At 40.3% G+C, this 18,974-nt stretch overlaps 1 protein-coding gene across 2 annotated transcripts in view; it reads right to left on the bottom strand.

Moving 5' to 3' along the window:
- Xpo7 (exportin 7) overlaps positions 1–18,974 on the bottom strand; it is an 84,054-nt gene that overhangs the window by 16,921 nt on the left and 48,159 nt on the right. The window contains exons 5-18 of one of the 2 annotated variants that reach the window (XM_032918242.1): positions 18,483–18,548; positions 15,795–15,899; positions 13,806–13,971; positions 12,879–12,952; positions 11,239–11,358; positions 10,066–10,212; positions 8,419–8,591; positions 5,558–5,751; positions 5,095–5,200; positions 3,245–3,380; positions 2,689–2,762; positions 1,472–1,552; positions 625–688; positions 152–260 (exon numbers count right to left, since the gene is read on the bottom strand). In XM_032918242.1, the coding sequence (XP_032774133.1) occupies positions 152–260; positions 625–688; positions 1,472–1,552; positions 2,689–2,762; positions 3,245–3,380; positions 5,095–5,200; positions 5,558–5,751; positions 8,419–8,591; positions 10,066–10,212; positions 11,239–11,358; positions 12,879–12,952; positions 13,806–13,971; positions 15,795–15,899; positions 18,483–18,548 (1,615 nt within the window). Of the gene's footprint in view, positions 1–151; positions 261–624; positions 689–1,471; positions 1,553–2,688; positions 2,763–3,244; positions 3,381–5,094; positions 5,201–5,557; positions 5,752–8,418; positions 8,592–10,065; positions 10,213–11,238; positions 11,359–12,878; positions 12,953–13,805; positions 13,972–15,794; positions 15,900–18,455; positions 18,549–18,974 lie in introns of both variants that reach the window. The other variant, XM_032918241.1, reaches the window with a different exon arrangement.

The following is an 18,974-nucleotide window of genomic DNA, read 5'->3' as shown; positions in this document are numbered from 1 at the left end:
TAATGAAAGGGGAGGGGATGTTATTTCAGATGTTTTTGGTCACTGTGGAAACAATCAAGAAGACTCGCCCTATTTCTCTACTCTCTGTCCTGAGATAAAAATTTAGTACGGGCCAGATTACATCTTGAGCCTCTAGGGTTTATTGCAGTACCTAAATCCACCATGAGGAGACGCCCAAGTGCTGTGTAGAAGGTAGTCCGACACCGCATGTCTGTCAGGTTGGACTGATTGTTAATACCCAAAAATGAAAAGTGCTCGCTCTATTAAAAAAAAGAAAACAAGTTAAAAAGGTAAAAACAAGGGTTAAGAGGTAGAACGCAAGTCAGTAATTTCAGAATTACTGAGCCCTTGCACGCTAGCCCCATGGCCATTCTTTAAGGATACATGGATGCTTCACTTTTTAAAGTTACTGTGGCTGTTATTACCGTTTTATCCCAAGTATATACAGCAGTAGGTGACCTTAATATGGCTCAGGCATCCTGACCCCCAAAGCAGCTCTGTGATAGGAGTGTAATCTGGCAGAGATGCAGGACCCAGGGCCTCCACTGAAACACTTGCTTTGCAGTGCTGAGGAAGTGTGGTGGGTGGCTGGAGAACCGACGGAGAGAGGCTGGGATCACTCACCGTGTGATTGTTCAGCATGAACTGTACAGCGCTAAGCTTCACTAGCTTCCTTACACTACTGTATGTAAAGACAAAGGGTCACAGTCAAGGAAAGTGTGGCACAAACTAAGAATGGTCCAGAGTAAGGACACTTTCCCTAGATGTTTTATTTTCTAAGCCACATGAGCACAGTACTGCCCAATAAGGAGTGTTTGTTAGTGTCTCGTAAGAGAACAATGCCCATGTCAAACTGCTACTCTTAAGAAAATCAGTACCATAGCAATTTCCCCTTAGAATCAGATTATCCTATGGTAGCTCCTCCTGACAGGGATTTCAAGAGACTTTATGCTTTAAAGCCTTGCCTGAGTATCCACTGTGCATTGTGAGTAGACTCCTCTCTTACTCTGAAAGGTTCTAGCTATAAACAGTTTTTTTAAGAAGTTAGAAAAAGTTGCTTAAGAAATTGTTCTGTGGTTCCTGTACTTGCTGGCTCCCAATTGCGGAGCAATGCAAACTTTAGAGCAGACGCCGTTCAGGTCAAGGACAGCAAGCCACTGCTTCTGTGGGAAGCCGTGCAGGGTGCTTACACAGGAGCCACAAGGCTCTTCCCACTGCAGATGCTAAAGGCTTAGTTAGAGACTGTACCAGCGAGCTATATTCTGGGTCCCTAGTATTAATTTATAAATCTTAGGACCAGTCAGGGTTAACTATTATATTGTGTGGTGCCTCACTTTTAGGGACTTAGAATTATTCTAGATTCTGTGTAAATATCGTCTTTGGCATCAGGAAAACAGAAGACACCTGAGGTATACACAAGCAGGAAGTCATGCAAGTTTCTGAGTTGCTCAGGGTCTAGTTTAAAGGATATCCAATGGAGAGGTCGTTGAGAAGCTGCAGTGTCTTGGAGGTGATTGGCTCACAACGACCCCAGTACTTCAAGTTGGTGATGCTGAAGGACACAAAGAAAAAAGAAGAGAGAGATTTTTGATGTGTTTGATTTCCTTGAGGGAGAAAGAAGAAATTCATCAATCAAGTCACCACACATCTGCATCACCAATTCACAGACATCACGACCACAGGAAAAAAAAAAGGGTATAAAATCTCTGTACTTACATTTGGTTGACTAGAAAAATTATCCTTCAGATAATCTTCACTACTTGGTTCCAAAGCTACACTGGCCCATACCCAGGCCCTTGGAATTCTGGGGCACTCCAGGGCTGATTTCTGCAGCAAGGGTAAGAGATTTCTGCGGCAGTGATAACATGCGGACGTATGCAACTCTGCACCTGCACCATCCACTGTCAGCTGCAGAACTCTAGTAGCCCTTGCTTCTGGATTCTTGGCTGGCAGAGTCCTTTAGACCCCCTTTGCTTTTTCCATTTTAAATTATTAACCAGCTCATGGATATCAGTGTTTAGGCTTGGGACAGTTGCAAGGAAGCAAAATGGTACTTTGCACACAGCCCTGGGTTATCAATATTTGACTCCTAGTGTGTACTTTGATAAATTGAGCTCCTAAAGAGGAAAATGTAACCAAGGGACATAACTTAAAAACAACAAAAACAAAAACAGAAAAAGGGCCAATTAGGAGCATTGACTTTGAAGACATTCAAATAGCAGGAGCAAATTTTGGAGACTCAAGACTCCTGGAGGAAATGATGTTTCCTGAAAACAGTAAGCCCATGAGAGTGAGGCTTTCCCCATGGGTATGGGGCAGGCATTCCTAATGGAAGTCAGCACCAGAAAACAAATGCCTACTTTGGGCATCCCAGACAGCTCAATGGTCAAGAGTGAAAGGACAAACACCAATCACCCGGGAGCAGCTCCATTTTGATAGTGCCGTGACAGGATTTGAACTGTGATTCCAGAGGCTAAAGAGAGGATTCGGCAAAATTCTACACAAGCCTGGAATGCTCTGGGGCCGGGCCATATCTAAGCACAGCGTGTCACACACTCAAATGCACAATTCTCTGACGCAAACGATCAAGGCTGGAATAGTAAGGCAGTGGCAGCCCAGTGCCTGGGTCACTGCTCAGCTGCAACAGGACAGCAGGACCTCTTGCTGATGGCAAGCCGCAACACTTACACTTTTCCTATGAAGACACTCAGCACCATCGTCTCATCATTCAGCCCCAGAACTTCTGAGAGTCGGCGGTACAGCTGGTGTCATGCAAAGTAAGAGAAAAGAATCAGAAGACACAGATCAGAGCCCTCACAAACCCGAACTCTCTAAAAGATGTCCACACGCAGGGCGTAAGATGTCGGACAGTCTTGGGAAGTTGTACTGAAGGACAGGCTAGCTTCAATGGCCTAAATTCTAGATGGAGGCTGTGTTCTCTTATTGGCCCCCTTCAATCCTGAAATTCTCCAAACACTGCCAAAACCACCGGCTGTTCTCTACACCCATTCATGTATAGACACTAAGAACTGCCAACTTGGGGGAGTACAACAGATGTTCCGACTGGCCATTTGCTAAGCATACGGAGCACTAGAGAAACAGGCCCCATGCATTGATTATTCTGAAAACATTTGGACTATCCAGTACTGAAAATCTGGACCCTTATTGTAACTGTGATCAACTGCTCCCCTCTACCAGCAACTCTACATCTGAGAAGAGAGAAACGGAGGTGTGAGTCTGTTACCTTTGAGGATTTCTGCACCTGGTCCCCAATGTAGATCTTACGAAACTGCTCAAAAAAACTCAGCATGGCCAATTCGAGCTTCTCATTACCAGCCTGAGCCAAACGGGAATCTGTCAAGTTCATAAGCTGGAGCACCCTGGAAGAAGAGAAGCAATGATTCTCTCAACAGCAAGGTATCTTGGGCACTGTAAACGATGTTAAGCTAGCTCAAAATCAAACACGTCTTTATCCCTCACTTTGGGAATTGCCTTTTCTGCAAGCACTAAATGTTGGTGAGGAAACCAAGTCTCTACTGCTAAGAAACAGTGGTAAAAACCAATATAAAGGGAATCATTTTTTTTTTTTTTTTCTGGAACTCCTATGAGATTGTGGATGGAATGACCTTCTGCATTGAAATTCACCTATGCAGATGAATGGGATTGGGCTAGCCCATTGCTTCTTAATCTTCCTTTTTCACAGAGTCTTGAAAGAAAGGGAGACATGGCAAAAAGGTCACGGACAGAAACCACTTCCAGGGACAAATAGAAGATACACTACCAGTGACTTCAATCTTTTGCTTTGTACCCTTCTCTGCCAAACAAGGATGTGGTCAAAGTTGAATAAGTAAAAATGACATTTTTATAGCTGAATTAATTAGCATTTTACAGAATGAAGACAGCAACTACTTGTGACATATGAGTACGTTAGATTCACTTACTGTATTGCAACACCCAAGAGGACAGCTCATGAGACACTGTCTAAACTGCATTTATTATGACACATATGTGGTATCAGAAAGGTTTTCTGATTTCATTCTTAGGGCATCCTTGTTCACTAGCTTTAGCAATTGCTAGCGGGACAATACTATGTATACTTTTGCCACAGAAAAGGCAAAAGAGCATCTAATAACCAAATGAGGTAGAAAAACACAAATGAGAATTTTTCAGAACTCAGATTTATAGAGTGAGTATCTAGGAACCAATGCTGTGTAAGTGTCCTCCCTAGGAAGGATATGTGAAAAGTTCAACGTTTAATGGTGGCAGCTCTCTGTAGGGCTCTATAATCATTTTAAAGCACACAGCCACATTCTGTCCCCTTCTTCTCACCTCTTACAGTACAGCAGCTTTCTAGAAGCTGCAGGGTGGATGGTATCACCACACACTGATGTAGAGATGGTATTCTTGAGATTTGTGTTTGCATGTAATGGGTTTGTTACTATAGTAAAATGATATTTACTTTTATTTTTATTTATTTATAGACACAAAATTTCATTATATAGCCTTGGGTGGCCTAGAGCTCAATCTGTAGACCAGACAGACTGGCCTTGAATTCAGAGATCTACTTACCTCATCCTCCCCACTTTAACTTAGAAAACTTTCAGTAACTTTTAATACTCACTTAGTGGTTCCTTTTTTCTAATGAAAGGAGAACTACAGATACAATACAATGCGAAAGCCTGTGGGTCATCAAGGGTATGGCAAAGGGCTGTGACAGGCTATAGGAGTGCTGCAATTTAACTTTTATGATACCAAGGAACCAGCTTCCTCTTAGATGGGTCAGCATTGTAAATACAGCCCACACTGTCTAACTCCGAGACACTAGTCCTGAACAGATCAATGATTACCCTCTCATTTGCCTTCCTAATTCCAGATACAACATTTCCCTGCTGATTACTGCTAAAATGATTTTAGTCTAAGTCATGGGCAGAGTTCTTACTGCATGCATAAAAGAGAGCTAACTAGAACAGCAGGTCCACGTCCTCATGGGCATAGAGCTGCTAAAGGTTTCCTGGAGTTGATGGGAAGCGTCAGTAGACCTAATTGGTGCTGAGTAGTCAGGTAGAACGAAAGGCTTCCACAGGGCACACTTACCGACAGACAAGCTCACCATCCATTGCATCTTGCTCATCAGTGCTGGCAAAAGACACGCGGCCACCAATCACAGCTCCAATGATGTAGACCAACCACGTCAGTCGTCCTGGAGTAGGTAAAAGACTCTTTAGTGACTGTCCCCTTGCCACTGTTGTAAAGGCACTTCTTACTAGAAGGCACCTTGACTTTGAGATTCCTTTAGTAAATCTTACTTTTCTGATAGAAGATGGCTACCACTTTACTCTGGTAAGATTGATGACACCAAGAGGGAAAGTGATCAGATAATGAGCATTCCTTACTTATTCTGCCCTAGCACTCTGTGGTACTTGTCCATTCATTCATTCACTCTTTGTATGGAGGTAATAACACGTAATAAATCCTTTTGTTTGCAGGGGAGCAAAGCGAGGCATCGAGAGGGAAGAGGACTGACAGTACCTCTGTGCTCCCTGCACACTGTACTCACCCTCTTGCACTGCAATGTCCATTGGGCTGGCGCTGGCACTCTGCAGCAGTTCTTGGTAGGACTGGGCCGACTGGTCAAACAGCTGCACAAGGAGCGCGCACGTCTTCTCATACTCACACCGCCCGATGGTGGACAGCTGGTCCAACTGTTGCTGGACCAGACCTGTATCCTCCAGGGGATCCTCCAGGCCATCCCTACTCCCAAGAAAGAAGGCAGCTCTCTTTAATTTCCTTGATACAGCAGCACTTTCTCCTTAACCATAGAGGAGCAACATTAATTTTACCCAAGGGAAGATATTTAAAAAGATTTATGACAGATGTCTTTGTCCCAGTACCAGATAGTTTGTTGAGCCTGAATCTTCTCAATTTCTTTGTATTTGTCTGATATTGAACCCGGCAGTCTTATGTTTCTAACCCTTCTGAACTCTTGTGTTTTCCTTCTTTTATTTAATTAAATTTATTTTTTTTCCTTCTGTGACAGGGTTTCTCTATCCTAGAACTTGCTCTGTAGACCAGGCTGGCCTTGAAATAGAGATCAACCTGCCTCTGTCTCCTGGGTACTAGGATTAAAGGTGTACACCTTTACCATCCAGCTTATTTTAAATTCTTTTAAAATTACATTTTTTTAACTATTACTGTGTATGCATGCATGCTAAAGTATGCATATGTAGATCTGAGGACAAGCTATAGAAATCAGTTCTTTTCTTTTACCAAGTGGGTCCTGGGAATCGACGGGTTGTCAATCAGGGTTAGAGACAGGTATCTACTTTCTGATTCATCTTGAAGGCCCATAAAGAGTAACTTCTTGGGGCTGGAGAGGTGGCTCAGTGGTTAAGAGCACTGACTGCTCTTCCAGAGGTCCTGAGTTCAGTTCCCAGCAACCACATGGTGGCTCACAACCATCTGTAATGAGATCTGATGCCCTCTTCTGGTGTGTCTGACAGCTATAGTGTACTCATATACATAAATAAATAAATCTTAAAAAAAAAAAAGAAGCAACCTCTTTTCCTTCTTTTTTTTTTTTTTTTTTTTTTTAAATTTTGTTTTTGTGGTGCTGGGATTGAATTTGGTGCATGTCAGGCACGTATTCTATTGCTGAACTACCCTAGGTCTTCCTAGCCAATCTTTCTGATTACTGTATACTTGGGATACTCTAAACACATATTCCTGTAATTGAAGTTATGACCAATTAGGTTTAGGGAATTAAAAACTTTCATGAGGAAGGCAGTATGTTTCTCCCAGCAATGCAAAAATTTAGATGAATTCCATGTGTCATCAAGTTCAATCCTGCTATACAGAAAACATGTAACTGTAAGAATAATCATATGAAGTACGATTCTTTACTTAACAAAGCTTACTCAATAGTCTTGTTTATACCCAATTTTGCCATGTATACTTTGGTACCAAACTGGTGGTTTAGCTTCTCACTTCTGGTTTCTGAATTGTGGCTCTGCACCAGGTCTTGCCTTATCTACTCTTCCTTAGCTTTTTTATACCACTTTGCCCTATGGTGAGATCTCTACTGTTCTGCTGTAGCATGGCAATGCCAGAAGCAGCCGCAGCCAACAGCTGTATGTTCTCCACACGCTACATACAGTGCTAAGTTGTATTCACTCTCCTAAGAAACAAGGGAATCTTATTACTATTTGTTTATAAAAAAAAAGGAAATGCAGGAACATGCCCAAGCGTATATAGCTATTAAAACTGGCTTAGTGGGTCTAGATTCTCTGCAATACTTCTCCACCCCCAACATTGCCTTCTGGAAGTCAAATGACTAGACAAAGGCTTTCCAGTGAACTTCATGAATGCTCCTATTTTGAAATGACTCAAGTCATAAATAAAAAATTTGGGCCTGTAAGATGACTCAGCAGATAAAGGCATTTGATGCCAAGCCTGATGATGGGAGCTTGGCCCCTGGGATGACATGGTGGAAGAAGAAACAGACACATAGACACAAAAACATACATCAACCATACACTAAAGACAACCCAATGTCCTTCTTGACTGTGAACAAATAAAGGATAAAATAAAAACAACCCCCCGAACCACAATAAAAAATGCCAAACAATAAAATATCACAAACCAACAAATAAACCCAAACATTGTAGTCCCAGTATATTATGAGATATGCAATGAAAGGATATGAGAACAGTCCCTAAAGAAAGGTGATCTGATTTAATATACGACATGTCTTAAAAGGCCTGGCAATTCTCTTTTTTAAAGTGATTTAATTGTCTTTATTTTATGGGCATTAGTGTTTTGCCTGCACCTATGTCTTTGTGAGGGTGTTAAATTCCCAGGAACTGGAGTTATAGACTGTTGTGAGCTGTTACATGGGTATAGGTCCTTGGGAAGAGCAGTCAGTGCTCTTAACTACTGAGCCATCTCTCAAGCCACAGCCTGACATTTCTTTAATTATGGGTTTCTTGTCCATTTAGCAGTCAAAGCAGATGGGAGCCTATATACTAACATGACAAATCAATGATAAGCTTGCTAGAACTGTATCTTTTTACAATCTCTGAAATTAGAGTCAGTTACGACTTGACCTTCCTTGTAATCTCATTTATCTATTTCTTTAGGAAGTCTCACTAAATTCCATACTTGGACATTCTATATTTTACTTCCTGTGTCCTATAAACAGTCCTCACCTTTGAAGAGTTATCAGTGGCAAGGGTAAGCACATGAGACACTGCTGTGGCTATTGATACAAAAGGACATGAACAAGGTATCAGAAGGAAAGACAAAGACTGTTGGCTACAAACAAACACAGTGCTGATACACCTCTCCCTTTGGGACTTCATTTCTAGTAACTATGACACAAGTCTGTTGGTAAGGGTATGTAGTGGTAATATATTTCCTTACCTCAGAATGATGTGCACAGATTCCAAACGGGATGTGATATAGGCTTTGGTGACCTCAGGAGTATATGTTTCCAGCATATGGGGCTCTGTGGCTTTGACATATGGCACAGAGGCTGCCAGCCGCTGCCATAGGCTCAGGAGATAGTGCACACTATTTGGGGCAAATTCCCAGTGCTAAGATCAACAAAAGAACACAGGCATGATTTTCACTTCTGTGCATAAAGTCCCAGGCCATATGACACAAAGAATAACAAAGTAAGGTTTTAGGGGTTCCCATCTGTGTATGCTAACTCTGATTTAAACTGGATAGACACTAGCTATGGTGGTTTAATACATGTCTCCTATGAGCCTGGGCATTTAAACACTTGGTCACCAGTTGGCAGTGCTGTGTGGGAAGATTTAGGTGCAGTCTTGTTGGAGGGAATCTGTTAAAGGAGCAGGGTTGTCAGAGTTCATAGCTTTGCCCAAGTTCACTCTCTTAGCCTTGTTCCTGCTACTGAAGATGTGACCTATCCGCTTCCTGATCCTGCCACCATGCTTGTCCCTTGCTGCTTGCCTCTACCACCATGGACTCTTTGTATTGATTTCTTTTGAGACAAGGTCACATTATCTAGTTCTGGATGACCTGGAACTCACTACACAGCTGAGACTCATAGGGATTCACCTGCCTCTGCCTCCTGGGTGCTGAGATTAAAGACAAGTACCACCATGTATGGTCCATTATAGACTCAGCCTTCTAAAACCACAAACCAAGTAAACTCTTCATTCTCTAAGTTGCTTTTAGTCATGGTATTTTATCACACCAGCAAAACAGTAATGAATACACTAGTATTTCAGATTCAAGAGTTTAGTGAGAAAGAAGGTGCTTCAGTGCTGGCTATATAAATCCAGATGACAGGAAAGATGCATAAAAGTGGGTCTGAGACACCAGAATGCAGGAAAATTGCTGGTTAGTTTCTAAGAAATTATGAGAAGGCAAAGTCCCACTCTGAAACTAGTGAGCCGGAAATCACAGGGAAGAGACTCAAGCTCTCAGATGAACGCTGTACAATGTAAGTCACACAGCAAGAGACCTTTAAAGTGCTGCTACATAAAGTGCAAGGAGGGAGGCATCTATTTTCTCTCGTTCTTCAGTCTAGATCCCTGTTTTATCTTCTGCTTTCCAGAGGAATAATAAAGGCTTCTCTTAGTCCTGGATATAACCCAGGGCTTTAAGTTTGGTAGGTAAACACTCTACTACTGAGTCATGTCCTCAGTCCTTCTCAATTTTAATTACTGTCCTTCTAATTTCTATATGTTCCTCCAACCAAAGTTACTGAACTGTGTTTTTTGTGGTGCTGAGAGCAAACACAGTCTCACAAATATGAGACAAGTGTTTTACCACTGAACTAGAACTCCAACCCTTTTCCTTACACTCATGAATGTAAATAGTCTATAATAGTAACTACTTTGCAGGGTATGTTATAGGTATAAAATATTCTTTTTTCTTCCTGTGATTCTGAAGATTGAAATCAGAATCTCATGTTAGGGAAATGCTTAATCACCAAGCTATACTCCAACTCCAATAATGTTTTTATAGGGTTAAAATTATTACACAAGAGAAGAGATCCCAATAATTAAAGAGAAAGACCAGTGATCAGAGACAAACCTGTAGGCTGGTCACTGTGAAGTTGGCTATCAACCGGATAACATCAGGGTAGTTTTCCACTTTTACCAGTTCTCCCAGTTGGTAGTTACTCTTTAACCGAGCCAGTAGTCTGCAGAACTCATGGTAATTGTTTGGGTCTGATAAACTCTGGCAATGGCATAGGAAGAAAATAAAATGGAAAATGTGATCACCACACTCCAAGAATGACAAGTGTTTGGTGCAGCAAGGGGAAGGGCATTTTTTAGCTTCTGGGCTGCAAATAATCATGATTTAGAACACAGTCACAGAAGGCTTGGAAACAAGTAAAATGTTACTTTTAAAAGCTCTGGTCATCTCAGATATATTTGCTTTCCATAGATCAAAGGGAAGCTAATTAATTTCATTTCACATATGTTGAAATGATTGCTAATGAAGCACCTTAGTTCTTTTTAATCAACAAAAGCTAAACAAATGTTTCATGTTGTATCACAACTATTAGATGTCTATTATATACTAGTAAATAATTATGTCCACTATTATGAAATGTAAATTATCAGTATATTTGTATTTCCTTACGAATATTAGTCTCTACTAATGAACAGGACAGAAACTTGGTTTTATTCACTTACACAATCCTAGCACATAGTAAGTCTCAATACAGTTTGCTGAATGAATAGAGGCATTTTTAAAGAGAGGGACAAAGTTAAGTATATTTAAAAACCCACCACTTTAGAATTTTCTCTTTTCCAACTATAGAGAATAATGGAAGAAAAGTGGTATTTAAAGGGAAAAAAATTAAAGCCATCAAATTATGGGATGTACTTTTGGAACTAAGTATTTCGCTTCCAACCTAAAGAAGCCTAGGTCACTCATATCAATGTTAAACACTGAGAACCAAAAGCAACCTTTAGATTCTTAATTTCTCAAGGGAACTCTGCCCCCGCCCCCATACACACAATGGCTCCATCTTTGCTGGCTTGTATCTGACGACCTATCCTCCTGATTACTGTATTCTGGAGTTACACAGCCCAAGCTCTTCTTTGGAGCAAACCCTCCCCACAACTACCCATCTTTGGAGGTGCAGACTAAGCTGCTTCCAGGGATTTCTGCCATTTATAGCCCTTAATGAACTTCCTTCAGACTTCTGCAGCCAGCCATATATTAATTCAGTGTATATATTCTCAGAAATCTTACCTGTGGATTTTCCAGTATTCGTTTAACACCATCAACAAGATGAGAGAGAAACTTGGCCCTCTCAGCGTTGTTAAATAGGGATCTTCGGACTGAGGCAATCTGTACTAAGCAGGACAACACCTGCAAGCACAGCACAGCACAGCACACACATTTGGTAAGACTGACAGCTATGGCCTCTGTAATATTCACTAGCTTTATCAAAGAAAGAACCCACGTTCATCACAGCAATGCCCCATGGCTACATTCAGCCTGGAAAATTCCCTTATATGGTATCTATCTCTGACTACTCCAATCATTTCTTTGATCCCTTTTTATCTATACTTAAACCTTAAAAACGCCAAGCAGTTTATAGTTTCAATAAAGCTTGAGGTTTAGATTTTTTGCTTTAATAAAATCAAATTCTGCTTATAGAACTAGGATAAAATAATCAGGTCAAATCTATGCCCTGAAAAAAGTGTTTTCTTCTCTTTCCTGCCTACTGTGCTAGCTCTTTGCTGTCTGTCCTTCCAGATCTAGGTCTGGGTCTTTTCTATATAATCTGTTCCCAGGATGGTGAATGTCTGTCAGCAGCGGCACAGCTGCTGCTCTTGTTCTGGCCTGGCCTCGGACACAGGGAAGCACTAGGAGGTTAGAAGGTACAAAGACAAAGGTGTTCTCCCTTCCCACTTCCACTGGACCACAACAGGCAGTTTCTGTATAACTGCCATAGCTTTTGCTGTAATGCTGTCTCTTAGTATATAGGCTGAGCTCTCCTAGGCCTCCACTCCCACCAGCCTCAAAGGGCATGTATCACCTGCCTTGTTGGGTCACTGTGAGTTGCTCCATTATAAAAGTCTGTTTTCACTCTCTACTCTTCCTGAAGTGACTTCCATCCATTACTTTACTGTGTTCCTATGTGTATTTCATGTACGATAGTATTTAAGTCCACAAATCCCCGGACCTACAAGGTTTTAGAACGCCAATGACCTTCCGATTTAAGGTGAAGTTACTGCTTTAAAGGACAGACATACCATTCCTGACAGTATCCCAATGCTTTCTGGGAGAAAGGAACATTGGTCTTTCATTTTATCATTTATCACTATGTGACTTTGGCCCCAGGGACTTTCTTTTCTTCTTTCCCTCAAACTTGTTATTGTACTGAATTTCCAGCACGGTGGCCTCTATTTCCCCTGTGTGGGGATTACAGGAATGCCTGAAGGATTTTAAAAACACCTCAGCCAGTCTCAAAGTTTAGCTAGACAAGTATCAAATGACTCTTCCTTCACACACTAGCAAATGACAAGCACTAGGGTTACAGACACAAGGTGGGACACAAAGAGATGACAGCCATAGCCTGACCACAGAAAGAAGAATAAAAACAGTGAAGATTCTGTTACTAGAACCTTTAGGACAACCTCTGAGTCATCTGGACAACTAATCCTGGTGTATTCTGCTTCTTTCCCTTTAGAACAGGGTTTTCTATGTAGCCCTGGCTGTCCTTAAGCTTGCTATATAGACAAAGCTGTCTTTGAACAGAGATCTTCCTACCATCACACCTGGCTTACTCCTATGATTTTGCAAAACAAAATAGACCTACCATTTACTCGCCAACACTACGTTCTAGAAATAGGTTTGCTTTACAAACTATGGTTCTGACTTACCAAAGGTGAGAATGAGGGAGGAATGGAATGATACAGGTCAAAAAACAGCTGCAGAGTCGAAGAATCTAAGAATGCTAGGAGAAGAAAAGACAAAGAACGTGCCTTTACTATGCCTGCATGCATTTTTCCCCTTGCATTATATATTAGGGATCATACATATACTTCTGATTTTTTTGTCAAAGAAGCATCATTTTCTCAGAAATCAATAGACTAGTAGAGATTGTTTTCTTTTCTCTAGGTTAGAAAAACAGTACCAATTTAAACTCCTCTACAAAGTGTTTGTCTTTTTGACTCTCAAGGAACTTTAGATAATCTTAATCCCTCTTCCCACGTGTTTGCTCTTAGGAAAAACCACAAGCTGAAATTCTTTTGTTCGTATTTTGTCTTTCTAAGATAGGGTCTTGCCTTCTGGCCTTGAACCTGGGTCTTCCTGTATCAGCTGGGACCACAGGTAAGTTACACTGCATGGCCCTGTTTTGAAGTAAGAGAATAGTGGCTAGAGATGGCTAACCACTTAAAAGTACTTGGTATTCTTCAATAAGACCTGGGATCAGTTCTTAGCATCCACATGGTGGCTCACAACTGTCTGTAACTCCTGTTCCTGCAGATCCAATATCCCCTTTTGGCCTCTGAGTGCACCAGGCACACAAGTGGTACACAGACATACATATAGGTAAAAAACCCATACACATAAAATTAAAAAACAAACTCACTCACCCCCCAGAAATGTCAGGGCAGAGGTGTTGTTATTCAGTAATTTTAAGTTCTCCATGAATCTATTACTTCATGAACCCGCATCATATTATAAAGAAAGGCGTGAAAACACTAAGGTTTGTTCAAAGTAAAAAAAGAATTATAAGGCCTTTCTGGATTATCCTACAGACACAGGGCAGGTAGATTTAGACTTAGGTTGGAGCTCTCTGTTACCTGATCTCCAGCTGGTGGGGATCTGAACTGTACACAGGTCATCTGAGGACTCATCAGTAGATGTGCCGATAAAATCAAAGTTCAGACAGTTATGGGTGAGTTTGAGCAGTTGCATTAGCAAGCCATGCTGACTTTCATCATTCAAGTTCAGATTCTTTCCTGATGCCTGGAAAAATCATCACACAATGAGCTCCAAATACTTCTCTCTTCATAGGTTCAGAAGCAGGCTATTAAGCCGGAAAAGAACTGTACTTGAGCATAGTAAAATCTTTTTACTCTAGAAAGATGTTGTACTTCTTTTGTTTTTCAAAACAGGGTTACTCTGTGTAGCCCAAGCTGGCCTCAAACTCAAGAGGTCTACTTGCCTCTGCCTCCCAAGTGCTAGGATCAAAGACATGTACCACCACCACCCATCAGATGCTACATTTTTACTATACAATGTTATTGGAAACAAAAAACAAAAACAAAAACAAAAAAACCCAAAAAACAAACAAACAAAAAAACCAACAAAAACTTTACTTGTTCTTTTAGTATTAACGTGTATGTAAAAATATGAAGCTGACATTTAACACTTCTTCTTCCTATGTAATAATGGCTACTGGGAATCATAAACCATGTGGGATGTGGCAGTGGGATGTGGGTAGTAATTGCTAGGCATGGCTGAAATCAAACTATGGGCAGAGTTCAGAGTAAGCTTTACAATTTCCCTCCTCTTCGTAACAACCATCATTATCAAACATTTTTTCTAATGAGAATTAAAACAAAATTACTCCTGAATACTACATATTTATCTGCAGTGTATCTGTAGACTTACAGCCAGATTTTGTACCGTAATAACTGTGGCAGCAGTTTCCAAGGAACTACTGGGGGCGTGGGGGTGGGTGTGGGTGTGTTCGAGCACGCCACTCAGTGCTGGCCAATTATTTCTCATAGGATCAGGGAGGAGGATTTGATCCTTAGTTTTTTCAAAAGCTAATTCTCCCAGTGGATGCCATGGCTTTGTTGGTACCACAGCTTTGTCTGGAAGCTTGCTGGACAAAGGAACATTTGTAAATTTGGGGTATAACAAAAAAAAAAAAAAAAAAAAAAAAGGTATCATTGATAGAGAAAACAGAAAGAAAAATACAAATTTGTCTCTGAAGCTAAAATTGGAAAAGATCAGAAACTGAGAATAAAAACATGTAAGAGTGAACCAAAAAGCCACAGGCTATCCCTAACTGGCTCTCCAAGTTGAAGAAGCCACCTGACACTGTTTTAGATGTGTTTGACAACCCTGCTCCCTTCATTACTCCTTCTGTGACATGGTCTTACTCTGTAGCCTAGGCATGTTGTACAGGGTTTTTGTGGCACTGGGGACTGAACTCAGCCAGGTTCTCATGCATGGTAGGTAAGTGCTCTACCTGACTTTGATTAATTCAATAATATCAGTAAGTGAAATTAAAACCAGCTCAGTATTTAAAGCAGTTAATTTCCTTATGGGATACTGCCTCTCCCTAAGTCGATACTAAAAAAATTTAAACCACCCTTCTTTACAGATGTTGCTTCTTAATTTGCTGCTGTTAACTCAGCAGGGAACAGAAGTCACCTAGTTTTGTATGGTAACAATGTAGTCTGAACCTGCTCTCAGAACACTTAAAAATCTAAACACCATAAAGCTAAAATGTTTCCATTCTGTATAGACTTTTTATGTGGCTATAAAACAACAAACAGCAAAATTCTAATTTTGTAGTAAACTAGATTCCCTGAAGACAGGAACAAGGAATGAATGCTCACCTATTGCTTTTTATCTAGAGGAACAGCTTTTAAATGGGGAAACCACTCGATCTTTCTCTAAGTCAGTAATCAACCTGGCTAGCTGTTTCTCCATCTCTAGATATATATATAACATGAGAGGTGATGGACTCAGTTAGGTGCTGACCTCTGACAAGTCCCATTCACTCTTACTCTCGAAAAAGGAACTATGAGTTATGACCTAATTTATAACCATACCTGTTTCAGTAAATTGCAGGAAAGTGTGAAGATATCAAACAGTGATGAGTCTCGGAAGGAAGAGGCTATTTTTCTGTGTTTGGTTAAAGGATGGGTGGTGTCTGCCTGTGTAAGAAAGAATAAGCCAATCCAAGTTTTAAAATTAATTGGGGGAGGTTCACATATATTTTAAATAAACCAGAAGGATTTCCAAATAACACAATATAAACACAAAATTCATTTTTATAGCTTAATTTATTATTGAATCAGATCAAGTAGGACCATGAAAAGTCAGGGGGTTGCTCTTGGCTATCATGACCTCAAATTTCTCTAGTGTATAGAGGAAGAGAAAAACTGCACACACTGTTGGCATACATTGCTAGCAATTGCTGTCATGTGATATCATGGCTTAGTTACAAAACCAGGCACAGTAGCAAGGCTAGGCTTTGGTAAGTTAACCCATCAGGGCTGAAGCAAGTGAACAATTTCAAAGCAGCCATCAATAGCCATGAAGTTGAATAAAGGAACGGCTTGTAGTCTCACTTCACTCTCTAACATATTTCAACATGGAAATGAGAACTTAAATGCTTCTAAGGATCTCTCATCTCACTGTTTTTTTTAACCCCAGAAGCTAACAGAATATCCTGTATTTTAACACACAGTAGATACTCAACAAATGGAATAAAAGAATTAAGGTTGTCTGTGATACTTGTAAGCACTCATTGAAAACTTACATTTCTTCTGCTTATTGATCAATTCATCTAAGAGGGTCTCTCTTTGTTTTAGTCACATTGAAGAGTTATATATAGTAAAAGTTTCCATAATGTCACCTCTAGGTTCAAACAGGAATGGTAAAGAAGAGTATACTTTCTGATTTAAATGTGCCAACCAATAAATAATGGAGAACTACTTAGAGGATCAAAATATTACAATTCTATTGTCCATGTCACTGTGTTATATATATCTTACATGATGAAGCTACACTTTTTTGTTTTTGAAACAGGTCTCACTATGTAACCCTGGCTGTCTTAGAACTTGCTATGTAGACCAAGCTGTCCTTGACCTTACAGAGATCCACTAGCCTTTGCCTCCTTGTGCTGGGTGCTGGGACTTCTCCAGGCATGTGCCACCATGTCAGACAATTGCTAGATTTTATACCTACAGTTCCACATATTGCTGTACTGATCATAATAAGCACATTAACTATGTCAAGCCCATTCATTTACATCCCTTCTCCTGCCCTGACAACTGAACTGTAGGACCCCGGGCTTGTAGGCAAGTGCTCTACCATGGAGCCATGTCCCTTACCCCAATCACTTAAGGAACACCTAGGAACACTTCTTTTTTTTTTTTAAACACCAACATTTGTGCATTTGGAGAGTGAGGAACAGGCATTGAAAGAGTCTTTGTATGTAGTTAAATGGATGCTCTTTTTACATGTAACAGTGGTTGAACAGTCCATTGTTAACATAGGGTTTGGTGTAAGACTATCTAGGACCAAATTAAGACATTATTGCTCACTAACTGTGAAACTGTAAACAAATTACCATGTATCTCAGTTTCTTCATCTAGAAAATGGGAGCCATAATACCCACCTTATAAGACTGTTGAAAATAAAATCAGTTAAGTTTCATTAAAGAGCTTAGAATGGTGGCTGGCCCATCATAATTACTCAAAAGGCTAAGCTATTGGCACTTTGATAACTATTGCTCACAATGGCAACTGTATCTAAGAGATAACACAATAGGACTTCCAATCTTAACAGGTTGTAATCTGGAGCATTAAAAGAGTACCGATTTACAGTTAGAAATACAGGTTCTCAGGGTTAGTAAAACAGCTGCATACTTATTAGCAATAGCAACAGTAATGCCAATGTAATCAATATGCTGGCAACTTAAATGTGAGATGTTACATCCAATATCAATATTAGCCTGTTCAATAATCATAAAATTCTAGCTAAATACAGAAGTAAACAACAAATCGATAAAGCCAAAGCAAAAAGAAAAAGGAAAGAGGAGGAGAAAAACAGCCACTGGTGTTTCCTCTGTAATATTTGGTGATATCAGTGACTACTTGAAAGAATGACTGGTAAAGGAACATTTTATTCACTGGGAAAAGATTCCCAGCAAGACCTTCAGTAGAACACAATTGTACTTTATCTTTTTTTGTTTGTTTGTTTTTGAGACAGCATCTCTAGTCCAGGCTATCCTTGAACTCTTGACCGTTCTGTCTATACCTGCCATTTGCAGGGATTTAGCACACCATTATGCCTAGAGTGTATGGGTCTAATAAGGACCAGGGTCTGGTGCATGTTCTCTAAGCACTTTACCAACTCACCAAACCCTAAGACTGGGGTCTGACTTTTAAATTTTAGCAGATCCTCCCACATTCTGGTATGGTTTTGACATAGGATCATCATTTTTACTTCTACAAAGAACACTGATACTAATAAGGAAAGCTTATATGGAAGAGTAACTTATATTGGTAATTTCAGAGATCAGAATCTCTGGTGGGTCAGGATAAAAAGAGCAATGTGGGTTGCCTTTACAGAGGAAAACCGAATGGATCTATTTTGTTTCAAGAAGGCATTAATCACTTACCGCAAAAGCACACAACTGCCAAAAAAGATCACCCCACACACAGCAGAAAGAACCAATACTAAGAAAAAAATGTGTCACTTACTTCAATAAAGAAGGCTGTAGCACTTACTTGATTAATTTCATTGGTGAGCTGAGATAAAATTGTGACGCCAATGATGCAGTATTCAACACTGTCCTGGTAAGCAAACACACAGGAGACAGTTGGTTTGGCTTGGCTTTGGAATGTACTCACACTACTGGATTGTATACAGATTCCTTGTTACCAAGAAAACTGCCTAGAGAAGGCAGCAAGCAATTAGAATTAGCTTCAACCTGTTGCCTTGTAGAACACAGAGACCACCTTCTATAGAAAAAAAAAAAAAAAAAAAAAAAAGACTGCTGCATTTGACCTTATAAAATTTGGAAGTTCACTAAAGTACCCCAGCATAAACATTATTAAAAGAGAGCTGTAAAACATACCTCTGTAAGGCCAATGATAAATAACAAAGTTTTAAAAGAGACTGTTTACAACAATTAATAAAAAGGTAAGGATGGGGGCTGGAGAAACAGCTCAGCAGTTTCCCAGAGGACCTGGGTTCAAGTCCTAGAACCCACATGGAGG

The sequence above is a fragment of the Rattus rattus genome, chromosome 12 (genome assembly GCF_011064425.1).
Source record: "Rattus rattus isolate New Zealand chromosome 12, Rrattus_CSIRO_v1, whole genome shotgun sequence".
Taxonomy (NCBI): Eukaryota; Metazoa; Chordata; class Mammalia; order Rodentia; family Muridae; genus Rattus; species Rattus rattus.
The sequence above is the reverse complement of the archived record's forward strand: the minus strand, read 5'-3'. Positions and strand labels throughout refer to the sequence as shown.